Source organism: Sphaeramia orbicularis, chromosome 11 (genome assembly GCF_902148855.1).
Source record: "Sphaeramia orbicularis chromosome 11, fSphaOr1.1, whole genome shotgun sequence".
NCBI lineage: Eukaryota > Metazoa > Chordata > Actinopteri > Kurtiformes > Apogonidae > Sphaeramia > Sphaeramia orbicularis.
In genome coordinates this window covers 55,422,588-55,443,202 of record NC_043967.1, presented here as the reverse complement: position 1 = coordinate 55,443,202, position 20,615 = coordinate 55,422,588, and the positions used below count along the sequence as shown (strand labels likewise).

General features: G+C 42.4%; 1 protein-coding gene across 3 annotated transcripts in view; it reads right to left on the bottom strand.

The window, feature by feature from the left end:
- Positions 1-20,615, bottom strand: part of LOC115428875 (ATPase family AAA domain-containing protein 2-like) — a 28,380-nt gene that overhangs the window by 4,631 nt on the left and 3,134 nt on the right. Inside the window, exons 2-17 of one of the 3 annotated variants that reach the window (XM_030148104.1) lie at positions 16,425-16,479; positions 16,241-16,330; positions 16,085-16,151; positions 15,628-15,893; positions 15,166-15,281; positions 14,545-14,719; positions 13,971-14,059; positions 13,729-13,888; positions 13,397-13,487; positions 12,597-12,911; positions 9,714-9,822; positions 7,196-7,385; positions 3,925-4,110; positions 2,536-2,671; positions 2,225-2,421; positions 531-690 (exon numbers count right to left, since the gene is read on the bottom strand). In XM_030148104.1, the coding sequence (XP_030003964.1) occupies positions 531-690; positions 2,225-2,421; positions 2,536-2,671; positions 3,925-4,110; positions 7,196-7,385; positions 9,714-9,822; positions 12,597-12,911; positions 13,397-13,487; positions 13,729-13,888; positions 13,971-14,059; positions 14,545-14,719; positions 15,166-15,281; positions 15,628-15,795 (2,092 nt within the window). In that variant the 5' untranslated portion in view covers positions 15,796-15,893; positions 16,085-16,151; positions 16,241-16,330; positions 16,425-16,479. Of the gene's footprint in view, positions 1-530; positions 691-2,224; positions 2,422-2,535; positions 2,672-3,924; positions 4,111-7,195; positions 7,386-9,713; positions 9,823-12,596; positions 12,912-13,396; positions 13,488-13,728; positions 13,889-13,970; positions 14,060-14,544; positions 14,720-15,165; positions 15,282-15,627; positions 16,152-16,240; positions 16,331-16,424; positions 16,480-20,615 lie in introns of all 3 variants that reach the window. The other 2 variants (XM_030148102.1, XM_030148103.1) reach the window with 2 other exon arrangements.

The window sequence follows — 20,615 nt, the reverse complement described above, 5'->3', positions numbered from 1 at the left end:
CAAAACTCGTTTTTTGAAGAAAAGTTGTTGCACTTGCAAGAGATGGTTTTTTGGGCGTGTTGAAATTGGCGTATCACACAAAACTGTAATGGAAAGACCTTTATTCGCAACTAGAGTCACATGAACAAAAAAAAGAAAAAACGGATGTTGATGAACGTTACAACAAGAAAAGTAGAAGAGTTTTTCCCAAACGTGTGTGTATGTGTGGACACAGCAGGAAACCACATCAGTTTAGAATTTAGGAGGAGATAGAGGAGGAATAAAGAAGAATAATGAATATATCTGGAAATAAACGCCATATTTATGTTTGTCACGATGTTTATGGAATGACATATAGTTTCATCTCGCGATAATAATTAAACAAATCATCGCGTTTGTGATTTAATGGAAAAACCCACATTATGCACTTCTGTTTTTTCAACATTTAGTAAATATCGGTAAAGTTTTGCGCAGATGTCCGATGGAAAAGCCACTAGTGAACCCATGGGCGTGTCGGTCGTATCCATGGCGACCGTTGAGCGGTTCCTCACCCGTGGCGTCGCCGTCGGGGCTGTACTCCAGGGCGTTCTGCCAGATGAGGTCAGCATCGGCCATGAAGTCACCCACGGTGCCGTAGCGGTGCTCGTCGATGTTGGTGAGCAGCGTGGACAGGTCCATGGGCCTCTTGATGACCGCCGAGTAGGCCGGCACCTGAAGGAGACCACGCCCACACCATGGAATAAAAATAAACATCCCCATGACCTGACGGACCTGAAACTGGGACACTGTTTACCAGACTAACGCACGGGTGTGAAACATGAGGCCTGTGAACCAAAAGGGGACCGCAGAAGAGTCCGTTCCGGCCCACGGGAGGAACATTTGAGGTGGAAAAACTACATGGGCAAGTGACTATTTTTGATCATTTCCACATACATTACAAGACAGTCCCAGTGAGGAGAGTGAGTCCCCAGTCTGAGGTCCAATGTGGTCTACAGTGTCTGTAAGGTCCAATGTGGTCTACAGGGTCTGTAAGGTCCAATGTGGTCTACAAGGGTCTGTAAGGTCCAATGTGGTCTACAGGGTCTGTAAGGTCCAATGTGGTCTACAAGGGTCTGTAAGGTCCAATGTGGTCTACAGGGTCTGTAAGGTCCAATGTGGTCTACAAGGGTCTGTAAGGTCCAATGTGGTCTCCAGGGTCTGTCAGGTCCAATGTGGTCTACAGGGTCTGTCAGGTCCAATGTGGTGTCCAGGGTCTGTCAGGTCCAATGTGGTCTACTGGGTCTGTCAGGTCCAATGTGGTGTCCAGGGTCCGTCAGGTCCAATGTGGTCTACAGGGTCTGTAAGGTCCAATGTGGTGTCCAGGGTCTGTCAGGTCCAATGTGGTCTACTGGGTCTGTCAGGTCCAATGTGGTGTCCAGGGTCCGTCAGGTCCAATGTGGTCTACAGGGTCTGTAAGGTCCAATGTGGTCTACAGGGTCTGTAAGATCCAATGTGGTCTACAGGGTCTGTCAGGTCCAATGTGGTGTCCAGGGTCCGTCAGGTCCAATGTGGTCTACAGGGTCTGTAAGGTCTGTAGACCACAACAGGGTCCGTAAAGTACTAATGTAAGGAATGATGTTCAAAGGGGTCATGTGGATGTGGACAGGGGTCTGGACCAGCACGCATGGGGGTCTAATGGGACCAAAGGAAGGTTCTAATGGGACCACATACACATTCCTTTCATATTACATGTGTTTTTGTTGTATTTTTTATATTTACTTCTTGTTTTGTTTTTTTTGTTTTTTTGTCACGTACAGGTAAGGAACCAAATATGGTAACTTCGCTGGTGCCACGTCTGGTTTTCGTGGACTTTTCTCTCTAGTTTTTTTTTTTTTTTTTTTTCTCTTTGAGTGTTTTTTTCCTTTTGCCTTAATTTTCAGAAGCTGAAACAGTTTGGATGAAGAAACACTGACATTAAATCTACTGTTTAGTGAATCTGTAAAGAATCAGCTGAAGGTCCAGAATACACTTTATACAAACAGGAGAACGTCTGCAGTTCAGTGTTTGTTGCTGAAATGCATTCTGGGAGCTGTAGTCTAACATGGTTTTTACTATTAGCCTTTATTTGTGGAGCTGAAACCAAAGTGAAACTAAACAAACTGAAACAGACTGAATAAAAAATGATCTGATGTGTTTGTGGATAAACGTGACTGTGGGACGGCGTCCTCCCACTCCTCCCACTCCTCCCACTCCTCCCACTCCTCACCTCGTCTTCGTCCACAGGTTCAGTGAAAGCCTTGAAGCGTGGGTCCAGAAACAGACGCTCGGTGACGTTTCGCAGGAAGAGGCGGAGCTCCCGCAGTATGTCCTCCTCCTGCTCCTCCAGACGGAGGCGCTCCTGCTCTGACAGCTGACGAGGCGGAGGGGGCGGGGCCAGGGGGAGGACCTCCAGATCCTGAGCCACTGAGGATGAAGATGAAGATGAGGATGAAGATGAGGATGAAGATGAGGGTGAGGATGAGGGTGAGGATGAAGATGAGGGTGAGGATGAAGGTGAGGATGAAGATGAGGTTTTACAGGTTTTGTGGTTGGTGGGCGGAGCCTCGGCCGCCTGGTTCAGAATCAGGTCCTTGAAGAAGTCGGTCCTCTCCTGTTTGGTGGGAACTCCGACGGTGTAGACCTCCCCGTACTGGACCCGGAACAAAGACTGGACCTGAACAGGATCACAGCAACAACACAGGGTTTAGGACCAAGCCCAGGTCACCCACTGGCCCCTCCCCCTTAGCCCCACCCCTCCATTTTGCGCATTCACGTGAAGAGGTAGGGGCGTCCTGATTTTCAATGAGTGGGAGGGGAGGGGCTAAGGGGGAGGGGCTAAGGGGGAAGGGCTGTTGGACCCTTGAAACTGAGATATTTCAGGACCACACTATGGAGGGGTAGGAGAAATCTGCCATGGGGGGGCCGAGGGGGAGGGGTAAGGGGGAGGGGTAAGGGGGACAGATAAGGAGGAGGGCCAAGGGGGAGGGGTGAAAATGAGACCTGGGGTTGGGCCCAGGTTTTGGTGAAATGACAGAATAAACCATGTGATGAAGTAACATGTACAGGTACTGATACATAACCAAGATTAACAGATTACATTACATTAGATTACACTAGATTAGATTGGATTACATTACATTAGATTGAACTTTATTGATCCCTCCAGGAAATTAAGGTTCTAGCAGCAAAACATCGTATGTTCAAATATAAGAGAAATTAGAAGAAAAAAGGAAAAAAGATAATAAGTATAAAAAACTGTAGTAAAAACAAGCAACTGCACTTTAGTAATACTACTAGAAATAAAAATCAATACATGATAATACTAATAAATCATAATAACAGAAATATATATCTATATCGATCTCTCTCTCTCTTTCTATCTCTCTCTCTCTCTCTCTCTCTCTATATATATATATATATATATATATATATATATATAATTTGTACATATGAGTAAGCAACAATAGTAGTAGTAGTAATAATAATAATAATAATAATAATAGTAATGATAATAATAATAATAATAATAATAATAATAATAATAGTAATGATAATAATAATAATAATAATAATAATAATAATAGTAATGATAATAATAATAATAATAATAATAATAATAATAATAATAATAATAATAGTAATGATAATAATAATAATAATAATAATAATAATAATAATAATAATAATAATTATACTAATAGCTAATGTGTTGGATTGTGTTATGATGAATGTGCTTTGCTTATGTCTATAATCTTATAGTTCAGATTTACTGTATTTTTCTTATTTTCTTGGTTTTCATAAGTCCACTGTCTTTTGTTTGTGTGAACGTCCACAGAGTTGGTTGCTCAGTTAATTGTTCCTCTAATCGGACACATGGGCCGGTGGTTGAAGCCTGTATATGAGCAGGTGTGTGTGGTGACCTTTCACCTCTGGGTCCAGCTGTTGGACGTGGACGCTGCAGGTGGACAGGAGGAGGACGGGGCTGAAGGAGGGCAGTCCCTCCAGGAGGTGGAGGAAGGAGGAGCGCAGGGCCGCCCCCGCCGCCTCCCACCACTGGTGGATGTTGGGCAGGTAGAGGATGCTGGGAAATGTTCGCCTGGCCTCGCAGAAAACCTGACAGCAGAAAAAAAACAACAGCAGCTTTTTATGAGGGTGTATTAGGGCCACAGAAAAAAATAAAAACACTGTCACTACAAGAATAAAGTTTTAATATTTGAAGAATAAAGCCATAATATTATCAGAATTGTTTTATTATTAATGATTTATTTCAAATATGGAAATGATACAAGCTTCCTGAATGCTACTATTTGACTTCTTTGCACAACATAATATAGAAATGAAAATTCAAGGAAGCATAAAATAATGATACACACAAAGAAAAAGAAAAAAGTCATTCAAAAAGGAGTGAGAAGAAGCAGTTTATTAACTCTAAGCCCTTCATCTAAACCAACAATAAGTACATATATACATACACACACATACACACATCTATCTATCTATCTATCTATCTATCTATCTATCTATCTATCTATCTATCTATCTATCTATCTATCTATCTATCTATCTATCTATCTATCTATCTATCCACATGCATACATATACACATATATACCATCATATACATATATACATACATACACTTACATATACATACATACACATACATATACATACATACACATACATGCATATACACACATACACACCCACGCACATACACTTACATATACAAATAATAAAGTCATAGTTTTAAAAACACTCATTATTTAACAAAAATAATGTTATACTTTTATGAGGTTGATGTCGTAATATTTTGAAAATAAATTCGACCGTTTCCGGTTATAAGCAGCGACTTTCACGTCTGTTGGAGCGAACGAACCCCAGATGAAAGTAGAAGCTCCCACACTGTTGACAGTTCTCCATAATAGGAGCAGTGGGAACCACTTCACACCTTTGTCCCACCTGTTTGTATTCTCAGAATACTACGGCTTTGTTCTCCAAATATTACAACTTTAATCTCATAAACTACAACATTATTTTTGTTAAATACTGACTTTTTTTTAAACTATGACTTTATTCTTGAAATATTCTGACTTTATTCTCATAGTGAGCCTTTTTGTTTCCCTATGTGGCCCTAATAATAGTTTTTAGCTCTTGTTTAATTGAACTGGTATTTGTTTCTTAAACTGGTGCAGTGTCTGCTGACGGCCTGCAGAGGTCACTATAAAACTGAAGGAGAATAAACTGATGAGGCCACAGTGTGTTCTCAGGATGAAGGATTTTTACACTATTGATTGTTAATACCTTCAGTGTAATTTTTGCATTTCACGAATTCATTTTACGGGTCGGATTGGAACCTTTGGTGGGCCAGATTTGGCCCCCGGGCCGCATGTTTGACACCTGTGTTTTAATGGATCTCACAATGTCATAATTTTTTCTTTGCGTATAATTTTGATTTGTTATTTCACAGTTATAAATGGTACTGATGGTCTTCATATTTGTTCTGCTAGAACAGACAGGCTGCAGTGACACAGTGATACCATCATATCTTCCTATGATGATGATAAAAAAAAACCCACATACATGTTTTTAAAGAGCTGCTCTTACACTGTGTTGTCTGGGAATTTATTTTCTTCACTAATCTTCATGTGTTATCTACAGGAGAGGATCAGGGCCACTGGAAAATACATTTAAATTAAGGTCCAATATATATTTATTATCATCATTCTGAGAAAAAAGTCAGATTTTAATGATATGAATGATAACAAAAAATATATATTGGACCTTTTTTTAATTATTTATCTTTGTCCAGTGGCCCTGGTCCTCTCCTGTAGTTATCAGACTGATTACAGACGTAGAGTCACATTAACATCAGCTTTCATACTTTTACTGAACTAATATTTGTTTAACCATTCTTTATCCTTTTACTGTTTTTCTGTGTCTATGTCTTTGTTTCTTTCCTTCCAGGTTTATCACTCATCCGTCTGAGCTCCTCGGTTCTAAACCGTGGCCTGTCATTGGTCGTTTGTCTTCATGAAGGTGTGGTTTTGGACCAAGGTTATTATCGTTAACGAAAACTAACGAAATGACGAAAACTAGAATTGGAAAAACATTTTCGTTAACTGAAATAAATAAAAACTAGAATTAAAAGAAAAAAAAGCTAACTAATTCAAACTGTATTGTGTGTTTACAAAATGAACAAAAACTATAAAAGTTATGGATAAAATTCCCTTTGTTTTTGTCTTTGTCAATGTCGGATTGATACGAAAGTGATTTATTTCCCTCAAGAAATTTTATCTGCTGGCACCATACGATATTTAACGGTCCGTCATTTGTGGTTTCCAGTCGTCTTCTGGTCCCCACTCTACCTGGAAACATGCAGACTAAAGCAGCAGAGTCCTGTCTGGGATTGATTTGAATACGACGACAGAGAAGAAGAGAAAAGAGACGACTGAACTACAACTAAACTACAACTAAACTACAACTCAGCATTTAGAAAATAACGAAAACTAATAAAAAAAACCCAAAAAACTAGTAAACCTGCTCTAAAAACAAATTAAAATGAACTGAATTAGAGAAAAAAAAGTCCAAACTAAATAAAACTAAACTAGAATGAAAAATCCAAAACTATTAGAACCTTGGTTCAGACCAGTCCAATCCTGTCATAACTACCTATAAATAATGAAAACTGTTAATTTTTCTCTTTGTTTTAGTGTAAAAAAAAGTAAAATTACAAAACAATGTTTACATTTACAGACTAGCCTTTTATAAAAAATGTGAATAACCTGAAATCTCTTAAGAGAAGTATGTGGAATTTTAAAAATATTCTCCCTGTTATTTAATGTTTTGTGTATTTGTAGATCTGAAAGTTGTGATGCACATGTGTAAATGATAAACTAAGGCGTAATATTCATAACTGCACTTACTTTACTAAAAAATTTAAATTAATACTAAAACTCATTCATTCATTCATTCAGATATAAAAAAACTAAAACTAAGCATTTAGAAAATAACGAAAACTAATAAAAACTATCAAACCTGCTGTAAGAATGAATTAAAACGAACTGAATTAGAGAAAAAAAGTCCAAACTAAATAAAACCGAACTAGAATGAAAAATCCAACACTATTGTAACCCTGGTTGTAAACGGTGGCCTGTCATTGGTGGTTTGTCTTCATGTGGGTGTGGTCTGGACTCACCTGAGCGCAGGCCTCCTCTGGGGATGCACCGCCGCTGCCTCCGAACAGCACGGCCAGCTCCAGACTGTGGACGGTGAAACGCTCCAGAGCGTGGAGCACCGCCGGAGCCAGGTGGGACGTCTGTCCTGCACCGGGACGACCGGCCAGGAGCATTCTGGGACGGTGGGACGTGGGCTGTTTGACCGCGCTCCTGCAGGACAGACGGAGGTTAAAGGAGACGCCAGAGGTCCGACAGGAGGAGAAGATCTGCAAGAAGCTGATGAAAGAGCCCAGAGTTTCCAGCCAAACATCTGAGGGTCAGTTCCAGTTTGTGTGCTGGACTCTTTCAGCAGGTCTGTCAAACTCAGTTCAGTTCAGTCCCACATTCAGCCTGATGGGATCTAGAGTGGGCCGCACCACTCAAATACTGTAAATAATAGGATAATAAGAACTTCTGAGCGAAAAAATTCAAATTTCGTAATGAAAATGTTTACATCTATGAATTATACTCGAACATAAGATGAACAAATATGAACAACCTGAAATTTTTTTGGTAAAATAAGTGCAATGTTACGAATATTCTGCCTCAGTTTATCATTTCTACATGAGTCACACCTTTCAGATCACAGTGGATCTGCAAACACACCAAACAGTAAATAACAGGCAGAAGATTTTTAAAACTCCACACACTTGTCTTTAGACATTTCAGGTTGTCCAAATTTGTTCAGCTTATTCACATTTTTTTTTATAAAAGGCTACTCTGTAAATGTAAACATTTTTGTGTAATTTTACTTTTTTTTTTACACTAAAACCAAGAGAACATTTTACAGTTTTCATTATTTACAGGTTATTATGACAGTATTTGACTGGTCTGATCCACTTTACATTGAACCAACCTGAAATGATTTGAACATCCTTGAGTGTTCGTATCTTCTGTGTAATTTTTGCATTTTGTAAATTCATCCCAGGGCCGGACTGGACCCTTTGGTGGGCCAGATTTGGCCCCCGAGCCGCATGTTTGACACCTGTGATGTAGGTCCGACAGGGAGGAGAAGATCTGCAAGGATCAGATTAAAGATCCAAGACTTTCCACCCAAACATCTGAGGGTTTAGTTCCAGTTTTTGTGTTGGACTCTTTACTGCAGGGTTCTCAAACTCCTGTTCTTTCAGGTTCCACGTTCAGCCTGATCTGATCTGCAGTGGGTCGGACCAGTCAAATAAGAACAGAAGAACCTAGAAATAATGACAACTGACTATTTTTTATATGTAAAAATAAAATCCATGACTCTGATTTTAAATGTTCATCCTCTAAATGTCTGTAATATTTTTCTGTTCTGACTGTAAATAATCATTTCCTTCTACTTTCATCACATCTGACTGAGGAAGACACATCTACCATTAAACTGTAAATAAATCTGGATGTTTGTGAACTCTATGGACATAAATCTGTGGACACATCATGTCTGCAGCTGTCACATGTCCTGTTCAGGAGGATCACACACACAAACAGCAAGATTTATTTATAGTTTAATGGTAGATTTTATTCTATTCTGTCCTGTTGTAGTTATTTTAATTACTCTTTATTCTACAAATATGAATTATTGTATCTGTGAAGCATCATTTAGCCCAAAACCCAAAGAGATTCACTTTAACACAACAAACGGTGACAGAAAATGAACAAATATGGTGTTTGTTCTTTAAAATAACTGAAATAAACCCATAAACTATAATTAAAACACTGATTAATTACTGATCTACTGAAGAAAAATGAAATGACTGGACGATAATATTCAGACTGATCTAATGGAGATGAAACTGATCTGAAAGTAAACAGAAATGACTCAGTGAAGGATGTTTGTGAACTCTATGGACATAAATATTGGGACACATCATGTCTGCAGCTGTCACATCCTGTTCTGGAGGATCACACACACAAACATTAAATAACATTAAATTATGAAATCATTTACATTTGACAAACTATCCAAACAAAAAAGATGTGAACAAGCTGAAAAAAACTGAAATTTCTGAAGAAAAATAAGAAGAAATAAGAAGAAAAATTTGATCAATATTTCTACATGTGCCTTACAGATCAGATCTACCAAGACACGAAACAGGCAGAATATTGTTCAAATTACACGGAGTTTTCTTCAGACATTTCAGGTTGTTCATATTTGTTCAGATTATTGACGTTTTATTATTAAAGGATATCACAATTTAATGTTGTTTGCAATAAATCAAAGAGAAAACATTGGTGTCCATTATTTAGAGGCATGGGGTCACATTATGTTTTTTCACATTAAACCAACAGGAACATTTGGAGTCATTATTTTGAGGTTATTATGCTGTTATTTTGGAGTTCGGCGCCCTTGACTGTTCATATCTTCTGTACTTTTACTAAGTCATCTCACCAGGGGCCAGACTGGACCCTTTGGTGGGTCAGTTTTGGCCCCGGGCCGCATGTTTGACCCCTGTGCTTTAACGTGTGGACTGTGTCTTCAGTCCCATCCCTTCCATTTTCAGTCTGTGTCGGACTCACCGGCCAAAGTGCAGGAACTTCTTGGTCTTGGAGGGGGCGGAGATGCTGGGGGCGTGGCCTTCGTCTGCGTCGCACATCAGACCGTCGTCAAGGATACCGGCGGTCATTCCTGATTCAAAGTTCAAAGTTCATTTATCGTCATTAGTCTGTTTTCCATCGTCCATCTGAGCTAAACTGTCCCAGATTTATATAAATGTGTTCAGACACAAGTGTGTCATGTTGGTTTCATTCAGTCCAAATGTGCTGATGAGTGTCTGTCCTCTGGCAGACGTCAGCAGAAGGCCTTCCATAAACACAAACAGAAAGAAGTGGCTTTTGGATGTTTTTAAGGTGATTTTTGGGTGAGGTTTGTATGATTTTTGAAAGATTTTTAGATGGTTTGTGTGTGATTTTTAGATGGGGTGTTTTTGGGGTTGTTTTTGGAAGGTTTTTGGGTGATTTTAAATGTTTTTTGAGAGATTTTAGGGTGGGTTTGGGTTTGGTCCACATACTTTTGTCTGTTTGTGTCTGAGTTAAACAGTTATGATCTGAGGATAATGATGTGAATGTATGACAGCTCAGTGATTTATTTATTTCAGGTGTGTGTGTGTGTGTGTGTGTGTGTGTGTGTGTGTGTGTGTGTGTGTGTGTTACAGTGTGTTACAGAACCCACTGAACCTGTCCAGGTGAACATGTCCAGGTGTTCATGTCCAGGTGAACATGTCCAGGTGTTCATGTCCAGGTGTTCATGTCCAGGTGAACATGTCCAGGTGAACATGTCCAGGTGAACATGTCCAGGTGTTCATGTCCAGGTGAACATGTCCAGGTGAACATGTCCAGGTGTTCATGTCCAGGTGTTCATGTCCAGGTGAACATGTCCAGGTGTTCATGTCCAGGTGTTCATGTCCAGGTGTTCATGTCCAGGTGAACATGTCCAGGTGTTCATGTCCAGGTGAACATGTCCAGGTGAACATGTCCAGGTGAACATGTCCAGGTGAACATGTCCAGGTGTTCATGTCCAGGTGTTCATGTCCAGGTGAACATGTCCAGGTGAACATGTCCAGGTGTTCATGTCCAGGTGAACATGTCCAGGTGAACATGTCCAGGTGAACATGTCCAGGTGTTCATGTCCAGGTGAACCTGTTCAGGTGAACATGTCCAGGTGAACATGTCCAGGTGTTCATGTCCAGGTGAACATGTCCAGGTGAACCTGTCCAGGTGAACCTGTCCAGGTGTTCATGTCCAAGTGAACATGTCCAGGTGAGCATGTCCAGGTGTTCATGTCCAGATGAACATGTCCAGGTGAACATGTCCAGGTGTTCATGTCCAGGTGAACATGTCCAGATGTTCATGTCCAGGTGTTCATGTCCAGGTGTTCATGTCCAGATGTTCATGTCCAGGTGTTCATGTCCAGGTGAACATGTCCAGGTGAACATGTCCAGGTGTTCATGTCCAGGTGTTCATGTCCAGATGTTCATGTCCAGGTGAACATGTCCAGGTGAACATGTCCAGGTGTTCATGTCCAGGTGAACATGTCCAGGTGTTCATGTCCAGGTGTTCATGTCCAGATGTTCATGTCCAGGTGAACATGTCCAGGTGAACATGTCCAGGTGTTCATGTCCAGGTGAACATGTCCAGGTGTACATGTCCAGGTGTTCATGTCCAGGTGAACATGTCCAGGTGAACATGTCCAGGTGTTCATGTCCAGGTGAACATGTCCAGGTGAACATGTCCAGGTGTTCATGTCCAGGTGAACATGTCCAGGTGTTCATGTCCAGGTGAACATGTCCAGGTGTTCATGTCCAGGTGTTCATGTCCAGGTGAACATGTCCAGGTGAACATGTCCAGATGAACATGTCCAGATGAACATGTCCAGGTGTTCATGTCCAGGTGTTCATGTCCAGGTGTTCATGTCCAGGTGAACATGTCCAGGTGTTCATGTCCAGGTGTTCATGTCCAGGTGTTCATGTCCAGGTGAACATGTCCAGGTGTTCATGTCCAGGTGTTCATGTCCAGGTGAACATGTCCAGGTGTTCATGTCCAGGTGAACATGTCCAGGTGTTCATGTCCAGGTGAACATGTCCAGGTGTTCATGTCCAGGTGTTCATGTCCAGGTGAACATGTCCAGGTGTTCATGTCCAGGTGAACATGTCCAGGTGAACATGTCCAGGTGAACATGTCCAGGTGTTCATGTCCAGGTGAACATGTCCAGGTGAACATGTCCAGGTGTTCATGTCCAGGTGTTCATGTCCAGGTGTTCATGTCCAGGTGAACATGTCCAGGTGAACATGTCCAGGTGAACATGTCCAGGTGTTCATGTCCAGGTGAACATGTCCAGGTGAACATGTCCAGGTGAACCTGTCCAGGTGTTCATGTCCAGATGAACATGTCCAGGTGAACATGTCCAGGTGTTCATGTCCAGGTGAACATGTCCAGATGTTCATGTCCAGGTGTTCATGTCCAGGTGTTCATGTCCAGATGTTCATGTCCAGGTGTTCATGTCCTGGTGAACATGTCCAGGTGAACATGTCCAGGTGTTCATGTCCAGGTGTTCATGTCCAGATGTTCATGTCCAGGTGAACATGTCCAGGTGAACATGTCCAGGTGTTCATGTCCAGGTGAACATGTCCAGGTGTACATGTCCAGGTGTTCATGTCCAGGTGAACATGTCCAGGTGAACATGTCCAGGTGTTCATGTCCAGGTGAACATGTCCAGGTGAACATGTCCAGGTGTTCATGTCCAGGTGAACATGTCCAGGTGTTCATGTCCAGGTGTTCATGTCCAGGTGAACATGTCCAGGTGAACATGTCCAGATGAACATGTCCAGATGAACATGTCCAGGTGTTCATGTCCAGGTGAACATGTCCAGGTGAACATGTCCAGGTGTACAGGTCGTGTCTCACCTGGTTCCCTCTTCCTCTTCATGCCTTGCTCAGTGTGAGGGAACAGCCTCTGCAGCCTCTCTATGACGTCACCCAGGGCGGCGGACAGCAGCGGTTGGACCACGGCGGACAGCGGAGCGGCGGGCGAGGCGGTGGAGCGGCGGGCGGACGGACACGTCCTCCTCATGGCCGCCACGAAGTCGCAGCCGCTGACGGAGATGGAGGAGACGTCCAGCAGGAGCTTCTGAGGCGTTCCGTAGATCTGAGGGTAACGGCGGCGCAGGGCGCACAACGCCGCCTCAGTGCACACCGCTCTGATGTCAGCGCCACAGTAACCTAGGAAACAGAGGGGGCGGGGCCATGACGGGACTACCAACCAATGCTCTACTGAGCAGAACTTTTTGAAAATCACCAAAGACTTTCCTCCAAAAAGTGTGTGAACGATTTAACGACAGTGGACACTAAGGCTGAGAGAATTTGGGGTTGTCATTATTTATACTGTAGGTTATTCTGATATTTACTGGTTCTGACCCACGAGAAATCTAACTGGACTGGATGTGCCGCATGTTAAACACCTGTGCTCTAAACCATCAACACATGGACCAGTAGAAGGAAAGGAACATTTAGAATATTTCAACAACAAAATGAACAAAATAATCAACAAAATAAAAAAAAATCCAAATCCACAAAATGAACAAAATAATCCACAAAATTTTAAAAATTAAAACAAAAAATCCACAAAATGAACAAAAACCTGTTTGACAGCTATGTTTTAAAGATTCAGATCAAACTCGTCTCTGGTCTGATTAAACTTTTCTTACCGACACATTTCTCGGCCAGTTCGTCCAGGAAATCGTCGGACGGAGCAGGTTTCCACTGTCGGGTGTGGATTTTCAGGATCTCTTTACGAGACTGAAACACGTAAAGAAACAAACTGTCACACAGAAAGACGCTAAAACACTCAGGAGTTACAGGAAATTCATAAACAAGGACGACGCAGAGGAAACGTCTACGAAAACCTGAGATTTGTGTTTAGAACAAATGATGTAACTGTTTAATTAATAAAAAAAAACTGAAATGACAAAGGAGAAAAACATGAAGTAAACATCTACAGTTTCTGTCCAGTTTCAGTTGGATGGATGCTAATCGTCACCTCTCGGTCCGGCAGCCCGAACAGGAACTCCCTGTCGAAGCGTCCCGGTCGTCGCAGAGCCGGGTCGATGGAGTCCAGGCGGTTGGTGGCTCCGATCACCACCACCTCACCTCGGCTGTCCAACCCGTCCATGAGGGCGAGGAGCGTCGACACGATGGAGCTGCGAACACAAGACGACGCGACACGAGTCAACGTCCGCTCTGAACTGAGGCTGAATGAGAGCCTGCGGACTCAACTCCCACCTGTGGATCTGGTCCTGGCGGCTGGAGCGGACCGGCGCCAGCCCGTCGATCTCATCGAAGAAGATGATGGAGGGACGCATCTGGTAGGCCTGAGGACGACGCCCACACAGCCGAGGTTACCAAGATCCACAGTGAACGCATCCACGTTGTTTTAATAAAAATAACAAATTCATACACGGCTTCTGCTTCATGTTACGACAGGTTTTTCAAAAGTGGAGGAAATTGTATTGACTATATATATACGAGGGCTGTTCAATAAGTTCATGGCCTCACCCAGAAATACTGGTTGTTCTAATACAGGATGTTACATTCTTTTGTGATGGGATAGTGATGTTTGAACATCGATGGACCAAGTGCATTGTGTAAATGGAGATTATGTTGAAAAATAAAATATAAATTATCAGTCTGTGTTGTTCTGTTCTGGGTTCTGTCCATGAACTTATTGAACGGCCCTTGTATACATATATATATATATATATATATATATATATATATATATATATGTGTGTGTGTGTGTGTGTGTGTGTGTGTGTTTTGGGTCCAGTCTGTGTGTGTGTGTGTGTGTGTGTGTTACCTGTTCAAACAGCAGTCTCAGCTGTCGTTCGGACTCTCCCACCCATTTGCTGAGGCAGTCGGCTCCTTTCCTCATGAAGAAGGACACCTTCCTGTTGCCGTGGCTACACTCGTTGGACAGCGCCCTGGCCACCAGCGTTTTGCCCGTCCCCGGAGGACCGTAAAACAGACAACCTCTGCACACAGAGGACACGTCCACACATCAGCCTGTCATCTGTTAGAACACTACAGCTGGACGGTGTTGGGTAGACAGACTGTTTAGGTTCAAATGAACGTCCACAGTTTATAAGTTCCATATGATGGAGATGAACAGGTCCAATCTGACCCACGAGAGGAATTTATGAAATGCAAAAATGACACTAAAGATATGAAGAATCAACGATGTTAAAGTCGTTTTAGTTCAGGTTCAACATTCAGAACAAATGTTTTACTTATTTTACTGGAAAAAGGGGAAGTTACACGACAACGTTTACATTTACAAACGATCCTTTCACAAAAAACATGAACAAATATGAAGCACATGCCGCAGTTCATCAAACAGATGGTAAACTCCACAGCTGTGTATGTGTGTGTCTGTGTGTGTGTGTGTGTGCGTGCGTGTGCGTGTGTGCATGTGTGTCACCTGGGAGGTTGAATCTTAAAGTTGTCAAAGACCTCAGGATAAAGAAGAGGAAAGACGACCATCTCCTTTAACGCAGAGATGTGACCTGACAGACCACCAATACTGTTAAAGCCCACCTGAGGAGGAGGAGGAGGAGGAGGAGGAAGGGGAGGAAGGGGAGGAGGAGGAAGAGGAAGAGGAGGAGGAGGAGGAGGAGGAAGGGGAGGAGGAGGAAGAGGAAGAGGAGGAGGAGGAGGAGGAAGGAGGAGGAGGAAGGGGAGGAAGGGGAGGAGGAGGAGGAGGAGGAGAGGAGGAGGAGGAAGAGGAGAGGAGGAGAGGAGGAGGAGGAAGAGGAGGAAGAGGAGGAGGAGGAAGGAGGAGGAGGAAGAGGAGGAGCAGGATGGTAGATGGGGTTAGATGGTGGTGGTTGTAGGAGGGTTTTCCTCCTGATGTGAAGGCGGAGCTTAGAGCAGCCGGACTCACTGATTGGTCGACGGCCATGGGGTCTATGTCTGCCAGTCGTGCTCCTGCGCTCAGTTTGTCTCGACTGTTTCCTGAACGCACGCCCAACGGACGCCAGCTGCACCTGCCGGAGGCCACGCCCACATCCTGCTCGGAGTCCTCCGAGTCGTCATCCTCCGACCGGTTCATCCACGAGGCTTTAACGGGCCTGAGACGGAAAACACACAAACAAACACACAAACAAACAAACAAACAAACAAACAAAAGGAAGACGACACCAACGTTTCCTGGAGGAAACATCCCATTAAACCACAACACAAACCTGATCAGATTCAGATCAATATGATCAAACAGATGGAGATGAAGGATCACAAAGAAACTTTACCTTATCTTATCTTATCTTATCTCCTCTTATCTTATCTTATCTTATCTCATCTCATCTCCTCTTATCTCCTCTTAAACTCCTCTTTGGTCTGACCTGAAGGCTCCTATGCGGCTGGTGTTGGGTCCAGAGGCGCTGATCCGGAAACTTCCTTTGCTAAACTCTGAAAGCAGAAACAGAGGAAACGTCAGAACTGTGTCGGTGTCGAAGCTGACCCGGGTTCATCTGAGGACCAGCAGGACCAGAACGGACCGGCACCGGAGCCCGGGTGAAGGGACGAGGCCCGGCTCAGTTTGGCAGGACAGCCGTTGGTACTGTCCACGTCCACGTCATCCACTGGAGCTGAAAAAAAAACAAAAAACACTGAAAACCTGAACCGTCGCTATTTCCACTGTTTGCCACCGTTTTCCCAGAATCCCCTCTGATCTGAACCAACCGTGGTCTGGGTCTGGGTCGCTGGGCTCCGTCCTGTTCCTCTGAGCTTTGATCTTCTGCAGATTCAGAAACAAAAAAAAACAAAACAAAACAACAAAACAGAAGAAGAAGGTTTATGAATAACAGAATAAAATAAAATAAAAAACCACAACAGAATAAAAACCTAGAAATAATGACTCCAAATTTAAATCCAAATTTCATTGTAAAAAGTCCATATTTGATTGGTATTGGACTGGCATCGGCAAAACTAATCCCAAAAAATATCGGATCGGTTCAGAAGCAAAAAAAATCCAGATTGGGACTTCACTACCATGAAGTACCTGTGGACGTATGAACATTAGTCTGTTAGTTCAAAGACATTCTGCAGTGACACCGAGTGGACGGAAAATATCTGCCATCACCCAGTTCAGTCACAACTGTCAAAACGTGTCCTGGAGACAAAGACTGGCAACGAGCAAAAGGCAACTTCAGGAAACGTGGGAGATGGAATATTTGTTTGTGGAGCACAGGAACACCGTTACGAGTCTCATAAGGAATACGAGGTCTGATGTCATGACCCAACTAGACAGGCTGAGGAGTTTACAAAATACCAGAGATGAAAGGACCAGGTCGACCATCTGAAACAAGGTCTACTGAGGAAACGAGATTTATTCAAGTAAGGAAACAAATGCCGTGTTTCCACTACGTGCTATCAGCTCGGCTCGACTCGGCCTTTTTGCGTTTCCATTACCATAAAGGACCTGGAATCTGGGACCTGGTACTAGTTTTTTGGTCTCACCTCCACTGAGGTTCCAGGACTGAGGACCAGATACTAAAAGGTGACACTGTGTAAACACTGCAGACCTCTGATTGGTCAGAGGTGTCTCTGGCCCCGCCCTTTTACAAAAAACAGATGCAGAAGCTGACAGTAAATCTGTCGGTAGGTGAATCCACATGATGACAGTAAACTGTAAAAGTACACCAGGGTTTGTCCAGGAGGTTCAGACGGAAACATTCAGCAGGAGTTTAACCAGACAACGAACGAGTGAGTTTATCAGCAACTCTGAGCAGACGACACGGAAGTAACGTACTGCATCGCTATGACGACCAGGTACTGTAAAGTGGGTAGTATCCTGTAATGGAAGCGGTCTGGAATAGGACCTGGTACCAGAGTGGAGCCGAGCTGAACCGAGCCGAGCCGGTTCCATGTAGTGGAAACACGGCATAAGAGAATGAAGCAGCTACGAGGTGAGTGAGATGATTGGAAGGACCAGAAGGACGTTCAAAGAAGGAGAGTTCATCAAGAAGAGCAGGGGACTATCTGACAGTGAAGCAAAGAAAGCCTTTTAGTATGGAAGAGTTAACGTGGCCCAGCCCGACCCAGACTGGACCCCCACTGGCCCCCAGGTCAGTGGAGTCTAAGACCCCTGTCTGCCATCATTTGTTGATGATTTAGCTCATTTTGTTAATTATTTGGTTCATTTTGTTAATTATTTGGTTCATTTTGTTAATTATTTGGCTCATTTTGTTAATTTGGTTCATTTTGTTAATTATTTGGTTCATTTTGTTAATTATTTGGTTCATTTTGTTAATTATTTGGTTCATTTTGTTAATTATTTAGCTCATTTTGTTAATTATTTGGTTCATTTTGTTAATTATTTGGTTCATTTTGTTAATTATTTAGCTCATTTTGTTGATTTCTCTGTGTCTCCATAAACTGTAAATGCTCTGCTTGGCTCTGAACTCTTCATTCATCCAACTCCACAGGTCCATCTTCAATCCTATTTCTGACTAATGACACCAGAAAGGTGGTTTGGAGCGCTGGCCCTTTAAATGCACTGGAGCCACTTCAGGCCCCGCCCCCTCCAGGTTATTGGCTGTGCTGCTCCGTCCCGTTCAACCAACAGCTGAACATTTGAGGTAATGGGCTCCAAGTTTGGACAGATTTTCAGTCTGGACTACAACCGCTGATGACGACAAACAATTTATGGAGAAATCCTGGACAAATGTTGGACTGAAGTCTGGAGCTGATCTGAACAAATGTGGAGACGGAACCAGTTAGAGACGCTGTCGCTGCTCTGGTCATCACATGGAAACAATCACACCAAACGAACCTGCGCTGTCATGTTCTTCTATGGGACAAATGGCAGTTAGCATAGTGAATATATAAATAAGCCCCACCCACTCGTTGTGTCACTACTGTGTGTACTGTTGTGTGTGTTCTACTTCTCAGTAGTGGGCGTGGCCACTGAAAGGACTGACTTTATTACTGTGAAAACTGACATTTAGGGCTAAAGGTTAGTGTTAGCTTGGATAGGCTACTTCCATGAGTGGTGCTAACTTTACCAGTTCATTCATTCTGTCATTGGACTGGACTGGTACGCAGACAGACAATGGACCAATGGAGTTGAACTATTGGAGGACTGTGGTCCAATCAGAAAACAGTGTTTATCTGTGAACACTGTGTGTCTGCCAAGCTCTGCTCTGAGAACACACACAATAAGGCATTAACCACAGGATAGCAGACAGGCTAACTTAGCATGTTAGAGTTAGCACACACACAATAAGGCATTAACCACAGGATAGCAGAAAGGCTAACGTAGCATGTTAGCGTTAGCACACACACAATAAGGCATTAACCACAGGATAGCAGAAAGGCTAACGTAGCATGTTAGCATTAGCACAGATGCTAAACTCATTAAAAACTCCACATTATCAAATTCAAACTCAACAGAACACTTCTAGGATGAGTGGGATGTTCCAAACACCAAGTGACAGAAGTCTGTCCTCCTTTAACTCATGAATAATAACTTTAATGAACTTTCATTTCTCAGAACTCAGCTCTACAGTAACTGTCCTCCTAATGATCACATGACCTCAGCTGACAAACTGGACCAAACACCAGCAGGTTCAACAGAACAACGGAAATAAACCAACTGAGAACATTTGGACGAACAGCAGCTTATGGTAAAAACTCCATATTTGTAGTTCTAGTGGTTAAATCTGAACAGCTGAACAAGTCAAACTATGGAACTATAGGACTACAGGGTCAATGAGAGGTCACGTACTTTGCTCAAGGGAACATCAACCAACAATTTCTCTGGTGGTCCAGGGAATTGGACCAGCAACCCTTTGGTCACAGACTGATTCTCCAACCCTCAGCCCCAACAACTCACAGACAGAAACTAGAACCATGGATGAGCTGACGGGGTCAAACATGCGGCCCCTGGACCAAAACCAGCCCACCAAAGGGTCCGGTCTGGACCATGGGAGGAATCTACAAAGTTCAGATATTTACAATAAAAGACGTTTAAATCATTTTAGTTCAGGTTCCACATTCAGACCAATAGGATCTAATGTAAAATAATAACATAATAAATGACAAATGACTCCAAAATTTTCCTCTTTTTTGTGCAAAAAAAACAAGTACGAAAAACTTGAAAAATCTGAAGAGAATTAAGAGCTGTTTTGTCAGTATTCCTCCTGTTATTAAATGTTTTGTGTCTTTGCAGATCTGATCTGTAATTCACATGTGAATGATAAACGGAGGCAGAATAGTGTTCAAATTGCTCTAACTTTCATTGAGAAATGTCACTTTTTTCCAGGTTATTCATATATTTTTTGTTTGGATAGTTCATAAAAGTAGATATTTTCAGTATTTAATGTTATTTACTATAAACATTATTTCTAGGTAATTATGTTATTATTTTACTGGTTCTGACCCAGTTGAGATCAAATTGGGCTGAATGTAGAGCCTGAAAAAAACAGAGTTGGCTCTGTCTGCTTTAAAAACTATTATTTGATTCCTCACTGATTTTCAGCCACTGTCGTCTGTTTACGTTCCACATTCTTCAGCCTAGAACACAACACAGACACTTTACAAGCATAAGGAACCACAAGTGAAGTGAAAATCCACCCCCTGCTTCTATGGAAGTCCATCTGTCTCATCAGATTTTCAATTATAAAGGACATTGAATTTATAGCACTGAACTTTTTTTGCACTGAAATTAAATATCTGAATTTTTTGTCTCTCAATTTTACTATGTTCATAAATTTAGAATAAAAAAAATTCAGAAGCAAAAACTTCAGATCACACATCTGCAACACCAAGGATAAGCAATGATTGTATCTCAAGTCGAACCGACAGCCAGCCGGTAAAGTTAGGTTAGGTTGGTCATGTGACTCCCAAAAATTCCGATACTTAATTTCAGTG